General features: G+C 38.7%; 1 protein-coding gene across 3 annotated transcripts in view; it reads right to left on the bottom strand.

Annotated features, from left to right (window-relative positions):
- LOC126484906 (protein SCAI) overlaps nucleotides 1-26,225 on the bottom strand; it is a 104,333-nt gene that overhangs the window by 18,734 nt on the left and 59,374 nt on the right. For all 3 annotated transcript variants that reach the window (XM_050108517.1, XM_050108509.1, XM_050108525.1), the window contains 3 exons: nucleotides 19,380-19,534; nucleotides 19,127-19,297; nucleotides 18,940-19,040 (listed from right to left, as the gene is read on the bottom strand). In XM_050108517.1, coding sequence (XP_049964474.1) covers nucleotides 18,940-19,040; nucleotides 19,127-19,297; nucleotides 19,380-19,534 — 427 coding nt within the window. The remainder of the gene's footprint in view (nucleotides 1-18,939; nucleotides 19,041-19,126; nucleotides 19,298-19,379; nucleotides 19,535-26,225) is intronic.

Genomic DNA, 26,225 nt, shown 5'->3' with positions numbered 1-26,225 from the left:
GATAAAAGGCGAGGATGAACTAGCAGAAGTAACTGATTGGCGTGTGCAGATCGATGATCTGTACAAGGGCCTAAAGCAATGTGAGTGGGAGGATTTTAAAAGGGAGTATGAGGCGAAGAAATTAGTTGGTGGAAAGAGAGATAGTAGGGACGTCCATAAAGTGACGTGGCCCGAATTGGAAGAGGAGAGAATAAATAGCGCCGCGCAAAGTACGCGTGCCACCAATAGGACGCAGATTAATGATAGGAAGGATTTGGAGGATGAAATCCTCAGCATTGACGAAGAAATAACTTCTGCTAACAGTCCGCCAATAGTGCAAGCTGCTACCGAGAGGCACCATGTAGAAGGGGTAGATGATTACCTGAAAGTAATTAAAGTCCACGAGGATTACACCGAATATGAAGTCACAGTGGATGTGAATAAAGCTGAGGATGAGGCCGTTTTGCCAAAAGAGGAGATTGAATTAAAATCTAAACCTGACGACAATACAGAGGAAGAACTTAGTGCCTGTCTCAGAAAAGCTTTTATGTTAGAACCTGAAAGCGATCCGGAATGGTCGGGTTCCGACGATAGTTCGGATGATGAAAGATACATAAATATAGACGAAAATGAATGTACTAACGCTCCCTATTGTGCAAAAGTAGCGTGCTTAAGTGAATCTGATGTTGAGGAAGAGTGTAGTGATGACTCTAGTGAAGATGAATTTTCAGGTGTAGAGGAAAATGAATATACTTTTACTGAAAGAGGGTATGAGAAAATCAGTGAAGATAAAGGGGACACAGTTAATTGCGATATTGTGCCTAACGATGACGACGTATCAAAACAAAATCCAGACGTTGAAACAGAACAAAGAAAGAAAGAGCCACCGGATGACTCAGGATTTATTTCGCGAAGAGTTCAGGTAGTGAATGACTTTGAACTTCCGGAACCCAAGAAACCGCCAGATATATGTGAAGTGAATATTAAAAGCATATCTTGGGATGATGTTATTGTCGACCCGGATTTGCTCAAGGAAGACCACGGTAATGAAAAACATTCGACGGTTAAACAAACTATAATACCAATTGAAATTTATAACGTGGAATTGCAAGTACTTCTTGATACTGGGTCTCAGATAAGTGCAATTTCTCAGTCATTTTTCGAACATATTTGTGATAAGCCTGGGCTAGTAATTATGTCAGTGACAGGTGTAAAAATTGTTGGTGCAACTGGTAAGGCTAGCAAGCCGGTAAAGAACCAGATTTTGGTTGAATTTAGTATAAAAGGACAAAATTTTGAACATGATTTCTTGGTTGTGCCAGACTTGAGTACTGAAATGATTTTGGGGATAGATTGGTTGGATAAAGAAAAGGTTATTATTGACTGTAGCCAGGGAGTGATCAAAATAAATAGTACATTTAGGAATTTGGAATTAAATTTTGAGGAAAGTGGGAAAGTGTTTCATTCAGAAATCGATTCTTTGTTGTTGGAGATCGACCAAGGGAATGATGGATTGACAAACAAGTACGAGGTGTACCATGTCCAGAGATTATTAAATGAGAGTGACCAGCAGGGGCAGGAATTTAAGGTAATGGTGGAAAATTTAGAGGGAATATCTCCCGAACAGAAAGCAGAATTACTTGAAATTTTAGATAGTAACCACCCCGTATTTTCGGACAAGCCTGGCCTAGTTAAGAATTTTGAATACCAGATTGAGACCATAGAGCATAAACCTTTCTTCGTAAGACCGTTTTCGATACCCATATCAAAGAGGCAGGCTGTTCAAGTGGAAATAGATAAAATGATAGAGTGGGGGGTAATCGAACGAAGTAGCAGCGAGTATAACAGTCCCCTTATCATAGTGAACAAAAGGGATGGGGGAGTGAGAGTAGTTATCGACGCTAGAACTTTGAACAAAATTGTAAAGAAGGAAATAGACAGACCTGAAAATCTGGACGAAATGCTCCAAAAATTTTATAACGTAAAGTATTTAACCAGTCTGGATATGACAGCCGGATACTGGCAAATCCCATTAAGTAAAGAATCCCGTAAATACACCGCTTTTCTATTCGCCGGGAAATGCTATCAGTATAAAGTAGTGCCGTTTGGGCTTAGCACTTCTGTGGCAGTATTTATTAGGACACTGGACTTTGTGTTAGGGAGAGAACTGAGTTCCCGGCTAACCATTTATGTAGATGATTTACTGATTGCTACAGAAGCATGGCAAGAGCATTGCGAGTTGTTGCGGAAAGTTTTTGTTGCTCTACAAGCAGGGGGCATGACACTTAAGTGGAAGAAATGTGAATTTGTGAAATCAGAAATAAAGTTTCTGGGGCACATTATTACTACAAATGGCATTGGCAAGGATCCGGAAAAGTTAAGTGCAATATCAGGATGTCCGGCTCCTAGAAATAGAAAACAGTTGAAAGCCTTTTTAGGTTTATGTGGGTTCTATAGAAAGTTCGTCAAGGGGCAAGTTTTTAATAGTCCTCATCTGAATAATTTACTTAAGAAAAATAGTGCTTTTGTGTGGACTGAAGGGTGCATGAGAGATTTTGAAAAATTGAAGAACGAACTTTTGAATGACAATGTTTTGCATCACCCCATACTATCAGAACCTTTCCATATGAGTACTGACAGCAGTGCTTATGGAATTGGTATAGAAGTTTTCCAAGAAATCTGTAATGATAAAGAAATCGAACACAGGACTATCGCATTTGCAAGTAGAACTCTAACAAAATACGAGAGGAACTACACTATTTCGGAAAAGGAAGCTTTAGCCATTATCTGGGGGCTAAAGAAATTTAGAAATTATCTGTGGGGCCATAAGCTCATTATACATACTGACCACAAAGCTTTAACTTTTCTTAAAGATTGCCGTTTACTTAATGGTAGGCTGACTCGTTGGGCTTTGTACCTACAACAATTTGATTACGATATTTGCTATGTTAAAGGTACTGAGAATTATGTGGCAGATGCTTTATCTCGATTGCCTAATGGTATGAGTGAAGTGCCAAATGAAAATGGTGAAGAGGGTACTTTTCAGATAAGGTATATGAAAGAGGTTTCAGGAAAGAGGAAAATGGAGCAGATATGTAAAAATATGAGATACCATCAGAATGAGGATTCAACCTGGAAATCAGTGAAGGTAAATTTTGACAGTGTACAGCATCCTCAAATTAAGAAATATTACAAAATATTTAAAGGCATTTTATATAGGAGGAAAGATTTAGCCACTGAGGAATGGAGAGAAATGGTGTGGAGGTTAAATATATCTCAGCTTATCATCCTGCTAGCAACCCGGTTGAAAGGTACATGCGAGAAATAGGGAGATTGTGTAGAACATACTGCAGTCACAATCATAGAGCCTGGGGCAGATTTATATCGGATTTTGAGAATGTCATGAACACATTACATCATGAAACTACAGGATTTCCACCGGAAGAAATTTTGTTAGGCAGAAATAGTAAAAGTTTAATTGAAGAAAAACTAGAGTTTCCACCTTGTACAAGTTTGGGATTGGATCAAAAGAAAGAATTGGTGATAAAAAGGGCAAAGCAAAAAGCTGAATCTAGATCTAAAAGACACAATAAAAATTTAAATGTTTCAAAATTTAAAATTGGAGATTATGTTCTTTTAAAAACCCACGAAAAGTCTAGTGAGCTAAACCATGAAATTTCAAAATTTAAATATATTTATAATGGACCATATCTAATACAGAATATTCCACACGACAATGCTTACTACCTGATCTACCCAAAATCCCAAAGACCTTTAGGTGTAAGAAATATTGTGGACCTGAAACTGTATGTACCTAGGAACGAGTAAATGTGCTGTATCTTATGCTGAACCCAAGTTATCCTAAATGTATCTAATCTTTGTAAATGTCTGTATACCCTTGAAAGTGTGCTAATGTAGTTATGTGAGTTTCAGATTACCAATTGTACTGTAACTGTAAAAATGTATGGAGAAAAGGGCTGAAAGAAAGGATAAATGCTATCAGCCAGATAAAAGATGGGACTGTCAAAAATGAAAATGGGCAGTGTATGAACTATAATATGAAGGACTGCCAAATACCAATGAGGGCAGATAAATAATCGATGGAAAATTGTAAATGTGATCCAGGAGATGTGACAATATGAAGTAAAAAGGACTGCCCAAATCCACATAATAGGCAGCAAATATATGTAGTTAATTTTCTGAATATATGTGTGTGTGTTTTGTTTAGTAAGTAAGAAAATGGACTGCTATTCAAAGCATGCAGCGATAAATTTTCTTATAGTGTACACAAAATATGAAATGGTTTTTGTAGTTAAATGTTTGTATTCCAGAATTTTAAATTATTTCTTTGAGAAATTTAGAAAAAATAAGTAAATTGCTATTTTAGTGAGATTGTGATGGGAAGTTGGACTGTTCGAAAGGCACTTGAGTAAATGACAAGTCAGTATTCTTGAAGTATTAAAAAAGTGTAAACCTATATACAGTGAGCAAAAGGAAATATGTAGTGTAAATCTTTTTGGACAATTAAGTAAAAAAATTCAGAACCACTGTATAATTGTAAGATTTAGTGTTCCCATAAATTTTGGACTTAAGGAAATTTTCTGGAAACAGGGGCATGTGTAACGAGAATTATACGTATAAGAATTTTTTTTCTTTATGAATTTGGATAAATTAATAATAGCAATGTGTTGAATTTCTTTTTCGATTCTTTTCGTGTCATGTTAAAGAAACTGTGAGTAACTTTTGAAACGAATATTATTTATGTTAGATTTCAAATAATGTGGTAATCAAAGGAAAGTGTATTTAATGTTAAAACAATTGTAAGATGTGAAAATTGTAATTTATACACTTGGTCCATACGTAGGTAATGCATTAGGATATGTGTAGTAGAAAACCTGTGGTGAATACCCTACCTGTAGGGGAGCAGGAAAAGGTGGAGGCAGGCGAGGCGGGAAAACGCACACTGGGCGCGGTTCGGCACAACGGGCACAGTAACACAGTCGGAGGCGAGCAACAGTCGGAAGTACACGTACTGTACCGAGGAGGCTACTCAGGAAAAGTGGATTCCATTGAGCCTCGGATGAACCGATTCCGACGACTACTTGGCATGGCTATATTCTGAGGCACAAAATTGGAAAGATTACGACGCTAAGAAGATGGAAAGTGCCGATGTTGTGTGAGCCTTAGCCGTGCTTGCATGTGTGCCGTGCGGCCCGCTATCTCGCTGCCCGCCAACCGCCGCACCGACTTGCACAGGTCAAACATTTATTTCATCTTTAGAAGTGTATCTGTGTGGACCAGTGTCGAAACTGTTTCTAATGGTTCAATAATAACGTGACTTTCACCAGAATTGCTTTAGCCATGACTTATCCTGATCACTGACCTAGACAGGATCCTTACCTCGTATTGTGCAATCCGAGTATCCTAAACTGAATGTTTAATGTTTGTGTTAATGAAAATTATCAGCAGATTAATCTATGCCATAAAGGAATCTATAGTTCTGTGGGCTGTTGCAAATATTGGTAAAGAACAAAAGAGTTTTTGTTGGATTGAGTTAGCGATGTTATTTAATTAATTTGAGACAGAAATAATGACAGTCAAATTATTCAGAAGTAAGACAAAAGAGTAGTTATCCAGAGATTGATAATTTTGTGTGTTATTTTGCCTTCAGTACTAGATAGTTTCAGAATAACGACTATAACAGTTTCAGGGCCTCCCCCTTTTGCTCTTGTTCATTCGTTCAAACCTTGATGTGTACTGATCAAATTTGACCAGTAAAGCTAAATTCTATATTAATCCTAAATGTATTAGAGTTTTTCCATTATTCATAGTAATATTGTGTGTGTACTTTTAAGATTGTCGACGCTAGGGCAATCTATGCCCGATTTCAGTCTGCTCAACATACAAAATGCAGTTCGTAGTAATCATTACTGTGTGGGGTTGTGTAAATGTAGCTCGTCCAAATTAGTACCAAAAAGAGAAAACTTTAGTTCAGTGGATTTTTCGAGTTCCAAACTTTGCCATATAACGCATCATTACTACATGTTACTATGCTTGTACATGCACCCACTTGTACAAGGAAAGACTCACTAATTGCCTAAGTAGGCTGGCGACCGAATTGTTAATTATAGGTAGCATTTACTGTGTATACTTCTTGTCCATGCGAAAGAATAATTATACTGTACATTTACTTGATACATCACTGTGGTTATTGACTGAATATAAGTCCGATCTTGCTTCTATTAGGTACACGCGGTCAACTAATGTACTAAAATCCTTGTTTATAAGGTGAAGCCCGTGAACTTATTACAGTACAGGCTTTATATAGCTAACCTACGTCCGAGTAGGGCGGTAGTGTTACAGGCTCTGAGGGAAAGAAGACTACTGGAGTTTCCTTCACCATCATGATAGCCACCTAACAACAGCAGTCATAGGAAGCTACTGATTAAGCTGTGGAATCTAAGAATGGTCCCCCATATGATGTTAAGCACAAGAGTAGAGTCTTCATTAGCCTCTGGGCAAAGAATATCATATGTAGGAAACACAGGAACCAGAAAAATGGAAGTGTCCTGGCACCAACACCGCACAGTGCCAAATCACACAAAGCAATTCATATATGCTGATGATGACACAGCAGAGGCAGCTCGAAGCTTGAGGTTTACAGAGTGAGAAAAGACACTGACAGAGAATCTGGATGTACACTGCCTGTAATAAAAGGCTAAACACCTGAATCCAAATCCCAGCACGACAAGTCTGCGCGTTTCATTTCATCTCAAAAACAGAGAAGTGTGGCAACAACTTCACATGGTGTGGTGAGGCGAATGACTACAGCATTGTGCATAGCCCTTATACCTAGGCAAGAGATTCAAATGGCACTGTAACAGGAACAACATTGGATACAGGGCCTCTGCATGTAAAAAGAAGGTAGGCACTGTTACAAATGAGTCAGTGCAGGCTGCGATGGAATGCCTGAAATCAATTTTGGTGCAGAGTTTGTAATTGGACACCCTTTTCTAACATAACCTTTTTTGTAGAAGTAGCCGATACCAGGATTAATCCTGAATCTGGCATAGGTGAACATTCTCAGCTGTTTCACTGAAAGAATTTCATTTGATTTTGTATATGATGGATAATATTTTAGACTAAAGTGTATAAAAAGAAATTAATTTCGTAACACTATGGAATACAGTAAAAATTACTCTTCTTTTAAAAATATTTGAAATTACAAAATTTCTGGTATACTTAAAATTCCTACTATTAATTGCACAATCTGATGATAATTATAAAATATATTTCTGGGCTAAGATTCTTCTTTTGTCAAGAAAGTTTGTAAACTCTTTTGCTTTGTAAACGTTTTGAAATATGGTGAGTACTGCAGATTGGGCATGTCTCTGATGGAAACAGACATATTTATATGATTGAAACTAACAATGTAATTTGGAAATTGTAAAAATGGTGTGATATTTAACAATGTGACAAAGAATAAAATTCAAGACATATACAGGCAAATCTTCATCAGTTATTTAGTCATCAGGAATCCACAACATAAATCAAAATTTCAGCTGCGAGAATGTACCCCTAGACGCAAGACTTGGTGCCAACAAGAAGAGAAAATGAAAATAAGCAAAAAGTTTTTCCTTTGTATATCTTGCACCTCTTGAAGCTTTTGAAAATAACGAAGAGACTAAGAGAAATTGAATGGTGATGTATGGGAGAGTAAGATTACATGTTCTACCTGCTTACTCATACTGCACCCTTCATATGCATCAGATGCAGAGAGAATGCAAGAATCATAGCCAGCTGGGAAATACATGTGGTCGGGGTAAAAAATTAAAAATTCCTGCAAAGAACTCAGGCACGAACTGATGGCCATCTGAGTAACTGGTTGACAAGATGGAGAAACTAATATTAAATACCCTTTCCAGTGTCATGGACAATGTATGGGATGAGCATGGGAGTGCAATCATGCAAAGCTGGGGCCACCACCCATCTGAAGTAGACATTCTTTGCAAATTCAGTGAGGGCAGGATACAGTACATATGATGAAATGTGTATCTGCTTGCCACACCTTGAACCCAAGATGATCTCTTTATAATATAGAGAGACAGAAAATACATGAATGGATTAAGGATCCCTTTTTCTTTGTCACTGAATACTTTGTCTCATACATGATCTTATATCCCTTTTTCTCTGCCTCGTCAACTGCTATCTCATAGAAGACAATGTTTAAATAGATTTAAATGACAGATACATCAGCACATACAATTTCCATCTGTAAGAAGATATTTTTGAGGCAAATTTCAATGAAAGAGAGAGATCCCCACAACACGCCAAAGCAGACCACCCACCCCACTGCCGCCCCACACTGAAGCCAGGGTTATTGTGTATTGTGCAGTTCGGCCCCCAGAGGATACCCCCCCCCCCCCCCCCAAGGAATGTTTCATATACTAGATGAGTGTAGCCCCAAATGTTTGTGTGGTAGAGAATTATGGTGTACGCATACGTGGAGACAGTGTTTGCGCAGCAATCGCCGACACAGTGTAACTGAGGCGGAATGAAGGGAACCAGACCGCATTTGCCGAGGCAGGTGGAAAACCACCTTAACAACCATTCACAGGCTGGCCAGCACACTGGACCTTGACACTAATTTGCCAGCCGGGTTCATGCCGGGGACCAGCACGCCTTCCCGCTCGGGAAGCAGGGCTTTAGACCGTGTGACTAGCCGAGCAGGCTCATGTTCAGCTTACTTATTATCCACCATATTCATTCTTCTAGCCTCTAGAGTACTTACTACCGCATGTTTAAAAATGAAAGACTTCAAAAATTCATTAGTCAGGAAACATTCAAGTGATTTGAAATTTTGTGCTGGCCTAAACAACAAAACATTTGCTTCTCAATCCCAACTGATTTACAACTTATCTGTCAAAATTATTCATGTGATGAGGTCAAGTCATGCAAAAAGAGATAAACCGATTCCTCCACACTGCCTCTGCACAGTATCAGCTAAATGGATCAACGTTCAGCAATGTAAGTACTTGTGATGCAATTTTATTTCATACTACAACAAAAAACAAAACAAATGTAACAAAACACAGGTGGGAAGTGCCATACAATTACCAACCAAACGTAGAATATTAATATGAAAGTTCACCGATTCTGTTACACTTTCGTATGGCAACCAAGGGACAGATTATTTGAGCAATACACTTACCCTGGCCCTGCTCTGCACCATCAAATGTTTTACAAAATTCAGCTAATATCACTAAGTTAGTGAGCAGGAAAAAAAAAAAAAAAAAAAAAAAAAAAAAAAAAAAAAAAAAAAAAAAAAAACTTGCTACATCATTCGTATACAAGCTATACTATTCATTACTATTCATAATGTGTGGTTTGGTGGCAGTACATTTGACCAGTACATTTAACTGCTAGACCAAAATCCAAAGGAATACTACCCCGTCTTAAGCTGGTACTAGCACTTTTCTTTAAATTCATCATGAACATTGGAAAATAAATTCATACTGTGCTTCAGATTCACAGTAAACTATGTTTGAAAGGCTTCCTCATATGGCACTTTCTATTCTGGGCACAAGTTCATTGCAGTAGTTTAAAGCCTTTTGCTAGTGTGTGTCATTCATTTGTATACAGCATCACATCTTTTTCTGTTTCCACATTCTTTCACTTAGTTTCACTTTTTTAATTACCATCCTTTTATCAAGTTGGTGAACTGTGGATTGCTACTAACCGTAAAGATGACATGTTGAATTGCAGACAGCCACAATGAAAAGACTGTTACACTTAGAACGTCTGGCCAAAGCATTCTTCAGAGAAGGAAGGGAGGACACACACACACACACACACACACACACACACACACACACACACACAAAAAAGCACTATTTCTGGCCGCTCCAGGATGCAACTGCATCAAATGGAAGCAAGGATTCCAGAGTAGCGTGGGGAGGGGTAGGGGGAGGGGAGTTCACTAGGGTACAGCTGAGGGAGAGAAATGAGCATTGCCTGGTGGAACGTGCAGGGACTAGATAGTGGCAAGACAATGCTACCAGGTGTAGTGTCAGGAGGCTGTTGGGAAGGGAGCACATAGCAGAAAAGGAAAGGAGCAGAGAAGGAGAAAAGACCAGTGGGTGTGTTGGCAGATAGTAGCACACAATCAAGGTGAGGGAACATGATTTGGGAGGAGGTAATAGGACAGAGGGGACAAAAACTTTGATAGCAAGTGTGGGGACAGCACGTCACTAAAATGCTGCGCAATGACTGCAGCAGAGTGCGGACATGACATTGCTAATTTTACAGGAGGTCAGGCTTCTAGTGGGTTAGGATACACCTGTGAAAGGACAGGAGTAAGAAGTGCTGGGTGTGTGGACTGGGCACGTCCTCCACTTGGATCTTCCACAGGGAAGTCATCCCTGGCAAAGGGATGGGATTGGGAGAGGCATTTTGTGCAATGGGATGGACTAGGGTGTTGTAGAGGGTGGATGGGTGATGGAACACCATTTTAGGAGGAGGGGAGGAGGGAATGGTCATTGGTAGGATGTCCCTCATTTCAAGGCATGATGAAGGATGTGGTTCAGTTGTTCCAATCCGGGGTGATATTGTGTGATGAAGGGAGTGTTCCTTTGTAGCTGGTTCATGACTGTAGTGGGAGGATTGTGGATGTGGAGGGTGCGGCACCTGAAATCTGTTTTCAGACTAGGTCTGGAGGATAGTAACTGTCTGTGAAGGCCTTTCTGAGATATTCACCATACTGGGAAAAGGAGTCGTTGTCACTGCATATACACTGTCCCCAGGCGGCCAGGATGAATGGGAGTGATTTTTTGGTGTGAAAGAGATGGCAGCTGTTGAAAAGTCGGTACTGTTAGTGGTTGGTGGGTTTAATCTGGGCAGAGGGGTGGATGGAGCCATCAGAGAAGAAGAGGTCAATGTCCAGGAAGGTGGAAGCTGGATTGAGGGGCCCCAGGTGAAGCAGATGGGAGGGATGGTGTTGAGGTTGTGAAGGAATGAGGATACAGTGTCTTGGCCCTCAGTCTAGACTATGATCAATTACAATTAACTGATGGTAGAGTTTTGTTTTTCTAGATACTCTTTTAGTGTACAGAAGCAGTGCTTGAACAAGTAATCCTTCAAGGTTGATTTCAAACATTCTGTTCATTATTATTTTTGTGAATTTGGGTAATGCATCATACAGTTTGGTGTTCGGATGGAGTATGCCTTTTTAATAGAGCTGTATTTGTCTGTTGTACATGCACATAATTTATTTGTTGTATGTGGTAGCTGTGTTCAGATTCATTGAAGGTGATGCATGGACTGTTAATGTTTAAATTTTCTTGACTAATACTCACATTTTCTAGCATGTACTAAATGGAAGAGGTAATATTTCAATTTTTGTACACAAAGGCCTGCATAATGATCTTTGGTCTATCTCTACCATTAGTCTAATATGATTTTTACCTGTACTCTAAATGATTTCAAACTTCCTCCACACTTTCCCCAAAATACTACAACATACTTCAATATCGAGTGATCATGAGTAAGATATACGGTTCTAAGATTATGATATGATTTACAGTTTCTTATTATCAGCATTATGAAACGTTTTGCTCAGTTTTCTGTTTCTGTACTCTACACGCGAATCCCATTTCATGGTCTGTTGTATCAATACACTGAGAAATTTTGTATGCTCTGTTTTTCAAATTGTTTGTCCATTTATTTCAATATGAGAATTAGCGAGTGTCCTATTCTGGGTGGTGAGTATGTCCATTGTGACAGGTTTTCTCCAGATTTTTCATTAATACAGTTTGCATCATAGTTCTCTGCTATATTCTCTGTGACAGCCTTAAAATTGTTTTGAAAATTTTCTTTGATATTTTCTGGAATTAAAATGGTGGTGTCATTTGCAAATTAGTATACTTTTCTGTTTCTGCTTTTTCTAAGTGTGGCTTCAGTTGCCTGAGACTGCAGTCATGTCTGTGCGTTGTGTTTGCATGTGTGTGTGTGTGTGTGTGTGTGTGTGTGTGTGTGTGTGTGTGTGTGTATTATTGTTGAAAGCCAATGGCCGACAGCTTTACTTGTGTGTCTTTTTGTTGTGTCTATCTGCGACTCATCATCTCCGCTATATGGTGAGTAACTACTTTCCTTCTCATAATATTGTTACATCTCATCCCAGATTTTCCATTGTTTGGATTTCTATCTAAATTATATACATACAATAAATACAGAAATGTACACAATAGGGAACTTTGTGAAACTCCATGTTTGACCACTAATAACTCTGACTGATGGGTACTGACAGTTCCATTTGCTTCATGTGTTATCTCTATGGGCTGTTTTCTTTCATGGAGGTATGATTTAATCCAACTTCATGCTGCTCTCTTAATTACCCAATTCTGTATCTTAATAAGTAATTTATCACAATTGGCAGTATTGAAGGCTTTTGATAAGTCTAGGAAAATGATATAGGTATGTTTCTGCCTATCTAGGGTCTGTACTGTTTCATATAGAAAAGAAAAGACTGCTGTTTCAGGGGTGTGATTTTTTTGTTCTAAAAACGTGTTGTGACTATTGACATATGATATTTATTTGACACATTAGGCAGTCTTTTCTTTAAAAAAAATTGTCTTTCTAGATACCTTAAAAATACAGACAGTAGAGAAACAGCTCTATAGTTTGAACCTATTCTTGGGTTCTTTTTTTGTGAAGTAGTTTGCCTTCAGCAATTTTTAATCATGTTGGGAATCTGGCAGCTGAGGACAGGTTTGTTTGTACTTTTTTTCAACAAAATCTAACACATCATCAATTCGTAAGGAATGTTTTGATTTTTTTTTCTATAATTCCTGCCTATTACTGGTAGTTGGCATGAGAAATATTGTGTTATCTACCTGTTCAAATTTTCAGGTCAGGTGTGTGGCATATTTATGGGTGACATTTGGCTCAACAAGTTTTTTGTCTTATGTTTACAAAATAACTGTTAAACACATTAGCTACATCCTTCAGTTTGCTGATAGTATGTTAGATCAAATAATTAATGAGAAGAAAAAAGAAATTTATGGCACATCTTGAATAAACGAAGGGTTCAGCTGATAAGACACATCATGATGCATCAAGGAATCTCATTTTGGTAATGGAGAGAATTGTCATTGTATAGGGAGTAAGACCAAAGCTTGAATAAACAAGCAAGCTCAAACTGATGTAGGTTGCAGTAGTTATGCAAAGATGAAGAGGATGGCACAGGATAGACTAGCAGCACAGCTGCACAAAATCAGTCTTCAGACTGGAAACCACCACCACCACCACCACCACCACCACCACAACCACAACAACATCTCCAAGCTATGGTTATTCAGAAAATTTTGAACTACTTGATGTCCCTTATCTTCTTTAATGTTAACTCTTTCATTTGGCTTCACCATGGCTATAATGAATATCAACTGAAAATACAAATGCTGTAACCAGTCATATTTATTATATTAAAATTTACACTGTGAGTTTCAGATTATTATACCCCATCATCAGGTGGATTTATTTCAATTAATAGGGAATTTATATATCGTATGTATGACTTTTGGGTAACCTATGGCAATGTGTTTTAGGAGCCACAGAATCTTCACACACACACACACACACACACACACACACACACACACAACACACACAGACACACACACACAAAATGTCAAAGCAGACTAAGAAATCATACTGAGCAAAATTTTCAAATGATTGCAGTAGGAAGGCACTACTGTGCAGGTATGGCCATAAAATGACAGCCAATCAGCTAGCAGCATGCAGAAATTTGTCTAGTGGGTGAATGTGTTGGAAAAGATCCATTGGTAAGATTTGGCTTACTAAGCTGCTGCTGCTGCTGCTGCTGCAGCACTATGTTGTGACTGTTGTGTTCCATTGCACTTGCTGCTGCATGCCGCATGGCTTATTATGAACAGGTACACAAACAAGAAGCTAGCCAACATTCACAATGTTTACAGAACAGTGGGAAGCAGTGCTGTAGGTATGAGAAGAAGATAGATTGAACGTTTTCGAAACAGAAGACCACCAGCAGTCAAAATCTTTAAGACTGCAGACCACTGGAAGACATGTTTGCACATAAAAGGCCAACTCTGCAACTTGATTAAGAAATAATCCAGTGTTTCAAAACAATGCCTTCAACCAGCATCCGAGCAACAGCTCAGAAACTCAATGTCATTTATTAACTAGTTTTGAATATCACAGAGGGAAATGGTTGACACCCTTACCATACATAAAAGTCCAAGATTTGACATTAGAAGTTTATTCAAGGCAAGCAGATTTTTGTGCCTCAGAATTAAGCCAATGTCAGAATCTCGACAAAGTGATTTTTCCCTATTTCAGTCTTTTTATAGAATGACCTTTTTTTTCCTATTACATTCAAGAACATGGTCACCATGGGAAAGGTTTTCAGTGTAGGCATATGTGACAAATTAACTAGACCTTTCACTCTGCCTCCTTGATTAAATGGATACAATTATTTACAGCTTTTTCCAAAGTGAAATTTCTCATATTGTTGGATGACAGTCTTTTGGAAAATTTCAAAGGACACTGTTCCAACATTTCACTCTGGCAGCCGGCAACAGTTGAAGAAAATGTTCGGGTACAGGTGGGTTGCGTATGGTGGCCTCAAGAGTGGTCTTTAAATCATCTGTTTTAACACCACTGAACTTTTTTGTTTGGTATTTTATGAAAAACTATATCTACCAGACACCAGTCAAACAAGTAAAGAGCTGGTCACAGTAGTCTCCGATACCGTGACAATATTTCGCAACATGCTTGACATTTTTGAGAGGGTACACCGATCTTTTCTTCCACTAAGTCAACCTTGCAATGATGTTGGGAAGGAATTTTGAGTATTTGTTGTAAAAAATGTGATTTGAGAAAGAAAGGACATTTTTAAATTTAATTTCCATTTTCTTTCTCACTGTCTTAGTTACACTCACAAATCTAATGTATTTGTTGAAATTAAAGTCCATTTGTGGTCTCTGTAAATTAATAAAAATTAAAGCACGTAACATTTAGATTACATTATTAACAATATTGCAACTTACACTACCTCATGTCAACTACCTAACTCCAGTGCTGGTTTTGCAGTACATTTTACTATTTGAATAAATTAGTGGCATTACGATTGTTGTATTTCATGTCTGATGTTCCAAACGGTGCATTTCTGACCTATGTTTACTTGGAAACCTTTAGTGAATCCGATATCCCCTATCCTGCTCCAACTTTATTATTAGGTTATTTTTCTCCACCTCTGAGAATATAAAATTGTGAAACACAATTGCTTTCCGGTACTCCCCATCAAGAGGTAAAATATAAGTTGATTATAATTAAAGCTAAACTTTCAAAACACTGTAGAAATAACACCACTGGTCAGAATGACATCAAATTGCAACAGAATATTATTGGAGATGGGGGAAAACATGTGGCAGAAGAAAAAAAAAAGTGAAAACTTATCAATAGATTGCGCTATGTGTCAGAATATGTAAATGAAAACACCTGTCATGCGCACAACCCACTGAATTTGGTATAAATACGCTGGGTACACAGCTTTTCCACCTTTCACGTCTGCGACATTCGCCATGACTGTCTCAATGCAAGATTGGGCTCTGCTTATAAAGCTGTATTACAAGAATGATAACTGTGCACAAATCGCTATGCAGAAGTTCTGGACACCGAAGTGTCTGAAAAGGCATTAGTCCGATGACTGCCGAGGGTCTGGAGAAAATGAATCAGAAATTCGAAAAGATGGGTTCTTTTGGTGTGCAACCTGGTAGAGGTTGAACTGATTCAATGTCAGTGGAAGCTGTGACTACAGCAATGCTGGAGGAGAGGAGTGGTGGTGTGCAAACGCGAAGTGCACAGAGAATTGCCCGAACATTGGACATACTCGTGAGCATGGTGCGTAAAATCCTACGAAACATCCTTCATTGCTATCCATTCAAAATTACCCATGTGCACAAATTGCTTCCTGTTGACGTGCCAGTGAGAGAGACCTTTGCTTTAGAATTTCCACTGCCAATCATTGTCCACTTGCTTGCATGGAAGTGGACAATGATTGGCAGTGGAAGATTTTTGTGGACAGACGAAGCCCACTTCCATCTGACAGGATATGTCAATACACAGAACTGCTGAATAAGGGCAATGGAAAATCCACACACAAATCAGCCAGTACCACTTTATCCTGAAAAGGTCACTGTGTGGTGCAGGTTTACGGCATCATTTATCATAGGACCATATTTTTTCCTGTTACCAGTATCGTCACTGGTAAGTGATATGAGTGTCTTTTGCACAAGCACATCATTCCAGCTCTTCAACAGCGTGGATGGGGTCATTTTTATGCAAGATGGTGCACCTCTGCACATTGCAAATCCAACTAAGCACCTGCTGAAGCACCATTTTGGAAATGCTATAATTATCAGCCACCATTTCCCTACAGCCTAGTTGTCCCGATCACCTGATCTTAATCCGTGTGACCGCTGGCTGTGGGGTTATCTGAAAGACTTTGTGTTCAGAGTTCTTATTGCAAACTTTGCTGCATTGAAGGTACACATTGCACAACATATGCTGAACGTGACCCTGGAAACACTTTTATCAGTTGTGGAACATGCTGCTTCTCGATTTCAACTTGTTGCAGAAAATGGTGGACAGCATATTAAACATGTTTTGTGCCAGTCATCTGGAAATTAATAATCCGATTTGATTTTGATTGATGCTTTTCATGCGTTTTTTGCCTCAGGACAATTAAAAATCAATGTGAGTGATGTTTTCTATGCGGTTTTTGGCCTCAGGACAATTAAAAACGAGTTTTCCCATCCAATGTAGTATGACCTTTCTGTGGTGGATGGGCTTACGTAACTAACAGTATCAGACCTGTACACCCATGCACACTGAGTAATAGTTTGTTTAATGTCAAATGTACACCTTAGGCATTGTTGTATGATTCATTTGTCATTTGTAGTTGACCACTATTAAATTATGATGCTTACAGCGCCATCTATTGCTTTATTTTTCTTCTACCATACATTTTCCCCCTTCTCCGATAATATTCCATTGCAATTTGACGTCATTCTGACCAGTGGTGTTATTTCTACAGCAGTTTGAAAGTTTAACTTTAATTATAATCACCCTGTATTTCGTACTGCCAATAGACACCTATAAAAATACAAGACACTATTTTAGCTTCTGAAACTATTAGTTCCTTCCTCAGGGAAGAGAGAGGGTTAGGTTGGGCAAGGTTATATAAGAAAAGCAAATTACTCAGTTCCCAGTATTGTATGTGTAAAATATAGAGAAATTTTCTTGGTTGGCAGTGGAAGTATTTAAGGTAAAAAACACACTTATTTTTTGATGAAGTCAATGTACTTTTTATCCAAGGTTCTTCTAATGAGTAATTTCCAACACTAAAATATGACTAGAAAATCCTCAGGAACCATATCTATGAAGGCCATATCCTCTCCATTGGACAGAAAATGTTTTATAGTAACAAATTTCTTTAGACATGGAAATGTGAGGAAGTAAAAGGGGTTCCACAGCCACAAATTTCTGTAGGTGTGGGAATAGTGGAAGTTGGAGAGTGCTAAATCTGGTAAGTAGGGTGTATGTTCCAACAACTGATACTTTAAATCCTTCAATTTTCCAATCACCATTTTTACAGACAGTGTATTTTTCTGATAAAATATGACTTCTTTTTCGCAATTCAACCCTCTTGTTGAATTTCTGGCAGCAATAAATTGATCAAAACAAATAATTTTATGACAACATATTTTTCATTTTTCTTAGGGTTTTGTATGTCTATCAGCAAAAACAGAGCCCTTATAGGATCACTTCATTGTCCATCTGTATGTCTATCTGTCTAACTATTGGAAACCCTTTTCTTCAGGAATGGGTACAGGTACCAGGTTGAAATTTACTATTCACTATGGTCTACAGTCACTTGAATGTGTAAAAATTTGAAACTTCTACATCAATGGAATCAAGAAATATGGCCATTTATATCATTTTTATATACTTATAAACTCACTCATCAAAACCTACTATTCACCAGAATCACAAATTTTGAAAGAAGCACTGTTTCGCTGTACAAGTAAAGGAAAAAAAATCTGAAAGTTGTGGATTTATAATCAGAGCATATGAAAGAAAAAAAAAGGTATTTGTTATCTGAGTCTCTTTCTGTCTGTCTGTTCTTCTGTTAAGCCCCCTTTTTCCCAGGAATGGGTAGATGTATCAAATTTATAGTCTCTTGGCGGTCTATAAATTTACGATTCTAAATCAACATAAGCAAGAGCTATGGCCATTTATGTCACATATTTTGACACTCGCAAACTCACTGATCAAAACCTATACGGTACTTCCCATTGCCTAGAATCATGGAGTTCGGCAAGAAGCGAAAAAAATTATGAAAATTGTTAATTTTTAACTATATGACATGAGAAATGTTTATTTTGTCATTTGAAATTAAAACATTCTCGAAAGTCTTAGAGTCCCTGGGACCAATATCTTGCAAGTATCAAGGTCAATAACTGGCAAAAACCATCAAGATGGTCGATTCATAGCCTGGATGAACTGCCTGCATACACGATTAAGTCTGTATGGAATTCTCAGTGTGCGAGTCCTACTTGCACTTGGCCAAATTTTTCCCATGAAACATACACAGAACGTGGGACTTGACAACAACACATGAGCAAGTTGAAACCTGACATATGTATATTATTATGTAACATGTACCTGTACAAATAAAATTCCATTAATATCAACACTCTCTCTAACGTACAAGGAAAATTTCTCCTTCCCTCGTACATACCATGATCACAATAAAGGTAACAAATTTTGCTCCTGTATTCTACAGAGCTTTTACCTATTCATTTCATTCCTGAAAAGTTCTAAGAGGATTGTTTGGTAATTAATTAAATCTGAAACACAAACCTTAAAAGATCTGTGTAGATGAAGCACTACATCACAGAAAATGTACCGCAGTAGTAGCAATCGTAAGAAATCATCTCCAAAGAACTGTAAATACGCAGAATCTGGAAAAAAAGAAAAGCATTTATAAATGAGGAGGTATGCAGTATGATAAGGCAACAATAATAAATGAGATTACATGTTCACTAACCGATTCTGCAGCGAGTAAACAGTCTACTTGCTTCTGTTACAAATCTGTCAATATATGACTGGCATCTTTCCCATAAGTGTATAGGAATATTCAGAATGTTGCAAATGAAACAGAAGGCTGTCAGTGGACTGTGAAGGAAAAGTGTGAAGAGACTTCCATTGTGCTGATGATCTGAAAACAGAAGAAGTAAAATAAAATATCACAGTGCAGCAGGCATGGAAAATCTGGCCTCAGAATTATTTGAGAAATTTACCCTGAAAGGCTGGTGGCAGGTCCTGAGGTGACATCAGCACTACAAGAGGCTGTCCAAAGTAGCGTGGGATATGTTGAAACACAAAGCTGTTGTCTGAATCCACAATTACAAACAGCGGCTTTCTTGTGAAAGGATAGAGGTCACCAGGATACAAGCTGAAGGAAATACAAAAATATGTTGCAAAAAATTGTCTCATGGAAAATATAATGATATGGAAGAAAACTGTTTACAAAAGTCTTCCCAACACATTGCAAGTCTTCCTAACTACACTATGTGAGTGAAACTTTAAAGATACAACAAATGTAACTAACTACCTGAAGGGTTCCTTTTACTACTCTTACAGCATTTTATCTACAGAAAAAAAGACTTTCTACTAATACGTTGACTAAAAAAGTTTCATGCCTGACATTTCAAGAGAGTTAAGCAGGCCAGCTGTAATCCAACCACCTGGTCACTATGTTCCATGTTCTGTAGGCATATGCAGAACCTTGTTGGGTGTGAAAGGTCGCATTAGCCAGAGGAGGAGAGAAACAGATACTAAAAGTGTTTGTGTCATCTGTCAAGGCTCTCTAAAAAGTATTTTACACAAATAAAGCAAAGCAATGTGTATTACTACGGTCAGCTTTTTGGTAAATGTTTTAATTTTATGTAGGAAATGAAAACCATTATTTTGGGAGTCACATTTTGGCCACCATGCAGTCTCTATACATTTTAAGAAAATACTGGCCCAAGGAGGAGGTTGGAGGGAAGATAATTTGATTCGTTTGCATCTTACAGTCTCACATCACACCATTACATAGGCTATCATCATTATTGACCACATTAGATAAGATGCTTCAAAATTAAGTAATCAACCACATTGCATAACAGGATGTTTGCAATGAAAAATAGGCACACCGAGTATTTTACGTTCCGAGAATTTAAATCACACCATTAATTAAGAAATTAGGTTAAGATAGTGAAATCAGTCATTTTTTAATGTTTTCTGCCATTATTTAGTTGATAAAGACGTCCTGTTATAACCATGAGCTGCATGTAAAATATTTAATTGCCCAATTGGTATTCGGACATTGAGGCCATCATCATCAGTAGCATCTGATACAGAGGACAAACAAACAATTGTATACATATATATATCTACATCAACATAAAACTTGTATATGACAGCAGAAACATTAATTTTCTTACATATTATGAACCTCTATATCAGATAAATTACAAATTCTCTTTGATGTCAAAATTTATGTCAATCCAGAAAACACAGAATGTCATGGATATTTATAATCTACTTATAACCATGTCTATGTGGTTATGATAGCATCTAAGGTCTGTCCTATCTCACAGCACACAAGTCATTATGTGTACATGTTACAGCTATTATTTGTTAAACAGTAACATTTCCCAGTCACACTGGACACTACTGTCACAGCAAGTAAAGGTGGAACTGATGGATAGCGTTGGTGTCATCCACAGAAAGAGGTCCCACATCAATGTTGGTATCTCATGAAGGGACCACAAGTAAGACCAGTCGCTGCCTGATACAGCAATGAATGAGAGGTGTCGGTGTGGACACGTCCTCAAGTGATTCTATATGCCGCCGCTGCTGGAAAAGCAATTACATCATAGCGCAGTGTCACTTAGCCCCACATCATTGTTCACGACAATAGCATCGCCTTACTTCAGATCCAGCAGCACGAGTTTTATTAGCTACCAGAATTGTATATATTGAAGTTAACAGTCAATTGTATATTGAGAGACGACTTTCATTCTGTATGTATCAAGTGATAAGTTAGAGTTCAGAAACAGTAACAAATACATAAGTGATATTCGAGTGGACATGGATTGTTTCCACATAAAGTAGCTCACATTGTGCACATTTTAATAAAGAGATTTAATACATTTTGTTTGTATTGTAGTACGTACTCAGCCTTCTCCAGAAGTAAATCTAGGCTTGCGAGGACCCACTACAGTGAGGATGGAATGCCTCAAGTATTTTATTTCGTCTGGCACTACAGATAGACCATAGAGTCTATATTATAGATTTCTCGTTATCCCTGAGATCATGTTTAGACATATCTGTGACATACATCTGGGCAATTAGTAGATAAGACTAAAATATATAAAGTATGTAAGTCTTGAATGTATATGAACACATAAAAGTTAATTTTAACTGTGATAAACAACACAATGAGTAAGATGGGCATAATGCAAAATCTGTGTCTTTCTTAAAATGAGGTTGTCAATTTGGACCTAGATCTACTGATAAACCAACATACCCCACGAAATTAGTTAACTTTCCATAAAGGCAACAAAAGGAACTTTAATCTGAACCCATTTCGTTAAAACACAGTTAAAGTTCTGCATATACATCTTATTTTCTATATCTTCTCATCAAGGATACTGTCAGAGTGTTTTGTCATGTGAGTATGTATCTCAATTTCTTGGTTTCATTAAAATTAATACGTTCTCTAAGCCTCGTTCTGAAATTTCTCACTGCCCAAAATAAAATTTATCATTATGTGTGATAAATTTTATATTCTCCAGTCATGACTCTTATGTACGTTGTGTATAATGCATATCCTACAGTATTCTCTGTTCTGCATATTGGTTACAGGACAGAGAACACCCTACAACAACCTCCAAACCTCCCCCATGTCCCCACATAGCTGACAAACCCTGCCTTGCAGACCTATTACATTTACCCCACCCTCCAAACTCCCTCCCACTTTCCAAAGACTTCACCTTTTGCCCCACTACCAAATTCAATCAGGCAGGACTGGTTAAAGACATTCGCTCCTTACCCTGGTCCCTACTGTGGAAACACTTTCTTGCCCTCAATCCTACTGATCAGATTCAACAAAAAAACCAATGCTGAACCCTGCCCGACTCAGTTCACTCCTCCATCCAACCATGAGCCACCCCCACTGCCCCCAAATCACTCCCTGTTAACTTTCCAGAATTTTGTAGCCTCGAACCTTGCCTCATAATCATTCCCTAAATCCCTTACATCTGCATAAAGAATCACAGTCCACCATTTAAAAACTGATCCCACGCTTATAATCCTACCTGTGGACAAAGGCTCCATCACTGTTGTTTTGAACCACAAGAATTACCTGGCAGAAGAACTCTGCCCACTGTCAGATACATCCACCTACAGACCTTGCCACAGTGACCCCATTCCAGAAATGCACCAGGATCTCTAGTCTCTCCTCAAATCCTTAGGCACATTCCAGAATTTCTCCCTGGAGTCCATCTCTCTGCTCATCCCTACCACTCCCCACACTCCTACATTCTACATGCTTTGTAAAGTCCATAAACCCAGCCACCCGGGATGCTCCATTGTGGCCTGTTACTGTGCCCCTACTGAGAGAATCTCTGCCCTCGTAGACCATCACCTTCAGCCTATTACCCGGAACCTACCCTCTTATATAAAAGATACCAACCATTTCCTCCACCAACTCTCCACAGCTCCTTTATCACACGGTGCCCTGCTTGTCACTATTGATGCCATCCCCCTTTATACTAACGTCCCTAATGCCCCTGGCTTTACCACTATTGAACACTATCTTTCACAATGCCTGACAAATTCCATTACCTACAAACAAATTCAGGGTATAGCTATGGACACCCTATATGGCACCAAACTATGCCAACCTATTCACACGCCATCAAGAGGAATCCTTTCTGAACACCCAGAGTTCTAAACCCCTCACCTGGTTCAGATTCATCGATGACATCTTTGTGGTACGAACCATGGGAGAGGATAATTCATCCACATTCTTCCAGAACCTCAACACCTTCTGCTCCATCTGCTTCATCTGGTCCTACTTAAACCAACAAGCCACCTTCCTTGATGTTGATCTCCACCTCAAAGATGGCTACATCAGTACCTCTGTCCATGTCCAAACTACTAACCAACAGCAACACCTCCTCTTCGACAGCTGCCACCTGATCCATACCAAGTCCCTTCTGTACAGCCTAGCCACCCGTGGTCATCCAACCTGCAATGATGAGCGGTCCTTCTCAAAATATACCAAGGGTCTCACTGAGATCTTCACAGACCATAATTGTCCTTCCAACCTTGTACAAAACAAATCTCTCGTGCCTTATCTTTCCAGTCTTCCACCAAATCCCTAAGTCTCACCGACCAGCTACAGAGGAGCATTCTCCTCGTAACTCAGCACCCCCCTGGACTGGAGCAACTGAATTACATTCTCCGCCAGGGTTTCGACTACCTCTCATCATGCCCTGAAATGAGAAATGTCCTACCCACTATCCTTCCCACCCCTTCCACAGTGCTGTTCCGCCAGCCACCGAACCTACGCAATATACTCGTCCATCCCTACACAACTCCTGCTCCCAACCCCTTACCTCATGGCTCATATCCCTGTAATAGACCTAGAGACAAGACCTGTCCCATACATCCTTCCACCACCACCTACTCCAGTCCAGTCACAAACATCACCTATCCCACCAAAGGCAGGGCTAGTTGTGATATCAGAATTGCTGCATCCTATGTGGTTATGACAACCAACAAACTGTATGTTCGCATGAATGGCCACTGACAAGCTGTGGCCAAGAAACAACTGGACCACCCTGTTGCTGAGCATGCTGCCCAACACAACATTTTTCATTTCAATGACTGCTTCAGCCTGTGTCATATGGATTGGATCCTTCCCACGAACACCAGTTTTTCTGATTTGCACAGGTGGAAACTCTCCCTGTGTTATATCCTATGTTCCTGTAATCCTCCTGGCCTCAACCTTTGTTAGTCACTGTCCTTACCATTGTCACTGACCAACACACAAAGTCTTTTTGCACCCCCGCCCCCCTCCCCGCCACCTCTCCACTGCTTACCGTCTAACCATCTTAACCTCCCGACTGCACCTAGCTGCCCTACCCTCTCTCCATCTTGTCCCTGCACACTCCCCAGCAGCGTATCACATCACTGCCCGCCACCCCTAACCCCACTATACCTGCCCCCGCCCACCCCAGCCTCCTCCTTACACCCACCCAGTTGCGTCTTCCATCATGCACTGCTGCTGCTGCTCGCAGTGTGGCTTCAGCTGCCAGGGACTGCAGTCATGTTGTGTTTGCATTTGCATTTGCGCGTGCCCAGTGGTGTGTGTGTGTGATCCGTTTTCGGCAAAGGACTTGTTGTTCTAAAGCTTATTTTGTTGTGCCTATCCTCGATTCAGCATCTCCGCTATATAGTGAGTAGCAACTACCCTTTTCATAATATTGTTACATACCATCCTGGATTTTCAATTGTTTTATCCTTTAAAAAATACTTACAAGCTGTGGAGCAGCAAGCATATAAGATTTTTATGTTCCTTAGTTGCTTCTATGCTCTTTGGGATGTCTATCTAAGCATCTAAATGAAAGGTGGATTGTTTTGTGCTATACGCATTTTGCTTCTTTTTATTTATGAAGTAGCCTCAGTGGCCCGTAATACATAATTGTTTTAAGTGTATAATAACTGTGGTACATAATGATTACAGGTATGTTTCTGTTTTACAGTTGTTTGTTATTCTATTACCTTTAGGAAGGACACTACTTTGAGAAGCACAAATTTCAAAAGGTTAAATTGCTATTTGGTTCTACTCATGATTTTACAATATTAGTATTCGATATGTGTCAATCTGGAGTTGTTCTTAATTGACCTGCGTACATAAGGATGTCCAATTTTTGGCATTTTTTCAAGATCAAGTCCCATTGCACAACACATGCATGCCATAACAAACAAATATCAAAGTATATACAGACACAGTAACACAAACTAAAGATGAATTAAAAATGCACAATGACAGCTGGAAACATTATATAAGGTAAAAAAAAAAACACAACCAACACGAAGTGAAAGAGAAGTGTTCAATAGAAATGTGTTTGAAAATGCCAAAATCAGACATCCTGGTGCACGCAGGCTGACTAGGTACAATTACTGCACCACACATATGGGTTAATAAGACCACAAAATTGTGAACTAAATACATAAAATAAACATTTGTTATGGGCCACTGAAGGCTATTCATAAATTTTTTTAAAAAAAGGGGCAAAGTGCATTTGGTACAAAACAAACAGCCTTTCATTTAGTTGCAATTGCTTTTAAAGCTGGAATGGAGCTTTATCATACTCCATCTGCAGTAAGTACATTTTATCCCTGACATGACAGCATTACATTCATCTTTTATAAACAATTTATCAAGTAAGTCAGTCACAATAAAGTTTACACTGCATTAACAACTTTTTTAATTTTGTTTCAGGGTCAATTTGATGCAAACTGACTTAGATCCAGTTCCATATTTATCTACAGCAGGAATCAACAAATTCATGCCACAAGTAATATTACACACAGACCAGTAAAATACACACTGAGCTACTGTACTTCATGCCACAGCAAGACAATCTGATAAGCAAAACAATGTCTCTCCCTGTGTGGGAATAAGAAGATCTGTATGTGACCACCATGGCACACAGACACTACGAGACGTAGAAGTTTGAGTCTGGCAGTGAGCTGTGAATGGACGGCCAAAGCGATTAAGGTAGCTGTTCATGTAAAGTGGGAAATTCAGGTTCGATTTCTCATCTGGCACAAATTTTCATGTTACTTGTAAATCATGTAGCCAGTGTACAATTGTATTTGCAGTGTGTAAATACATTTTATAATATTACGTATCAAAAGGATATTTTTGGATGAAGGTAGAATTCAAATGAACACGTATATTGCTCAAAAATATTGGTATTTAAAAGGATGTTTCATCTAACTAAAAACAGAACCAAAAGTAGTTTTTTTTTTTTTTTTCTCTGATGGAAACAATGTACTTTTTATAATGGCACTTTAGAGTT

The sequence above is a fragment of the Schistocerca serialis genome, chromosome 1, assembly GCF_023864345.2.
Source record: "Schistocerca serialis cubense isolate TAMUIC-IGC-003099 chromosome 1, iqSchSeri2.2, whole genome shotgun sequence".
Classification (NCBI taxonomy): Eukaryota; Metazoa; Arthropoda; class Insecta; order Orthoptera; family Acrididae; genus Schistocerca; species Schistocerca serialis.
Note: the sequence above shows the minus strand (reverse complement) of the source record. Positions and strands in the feature narration are given on the sequence as shown.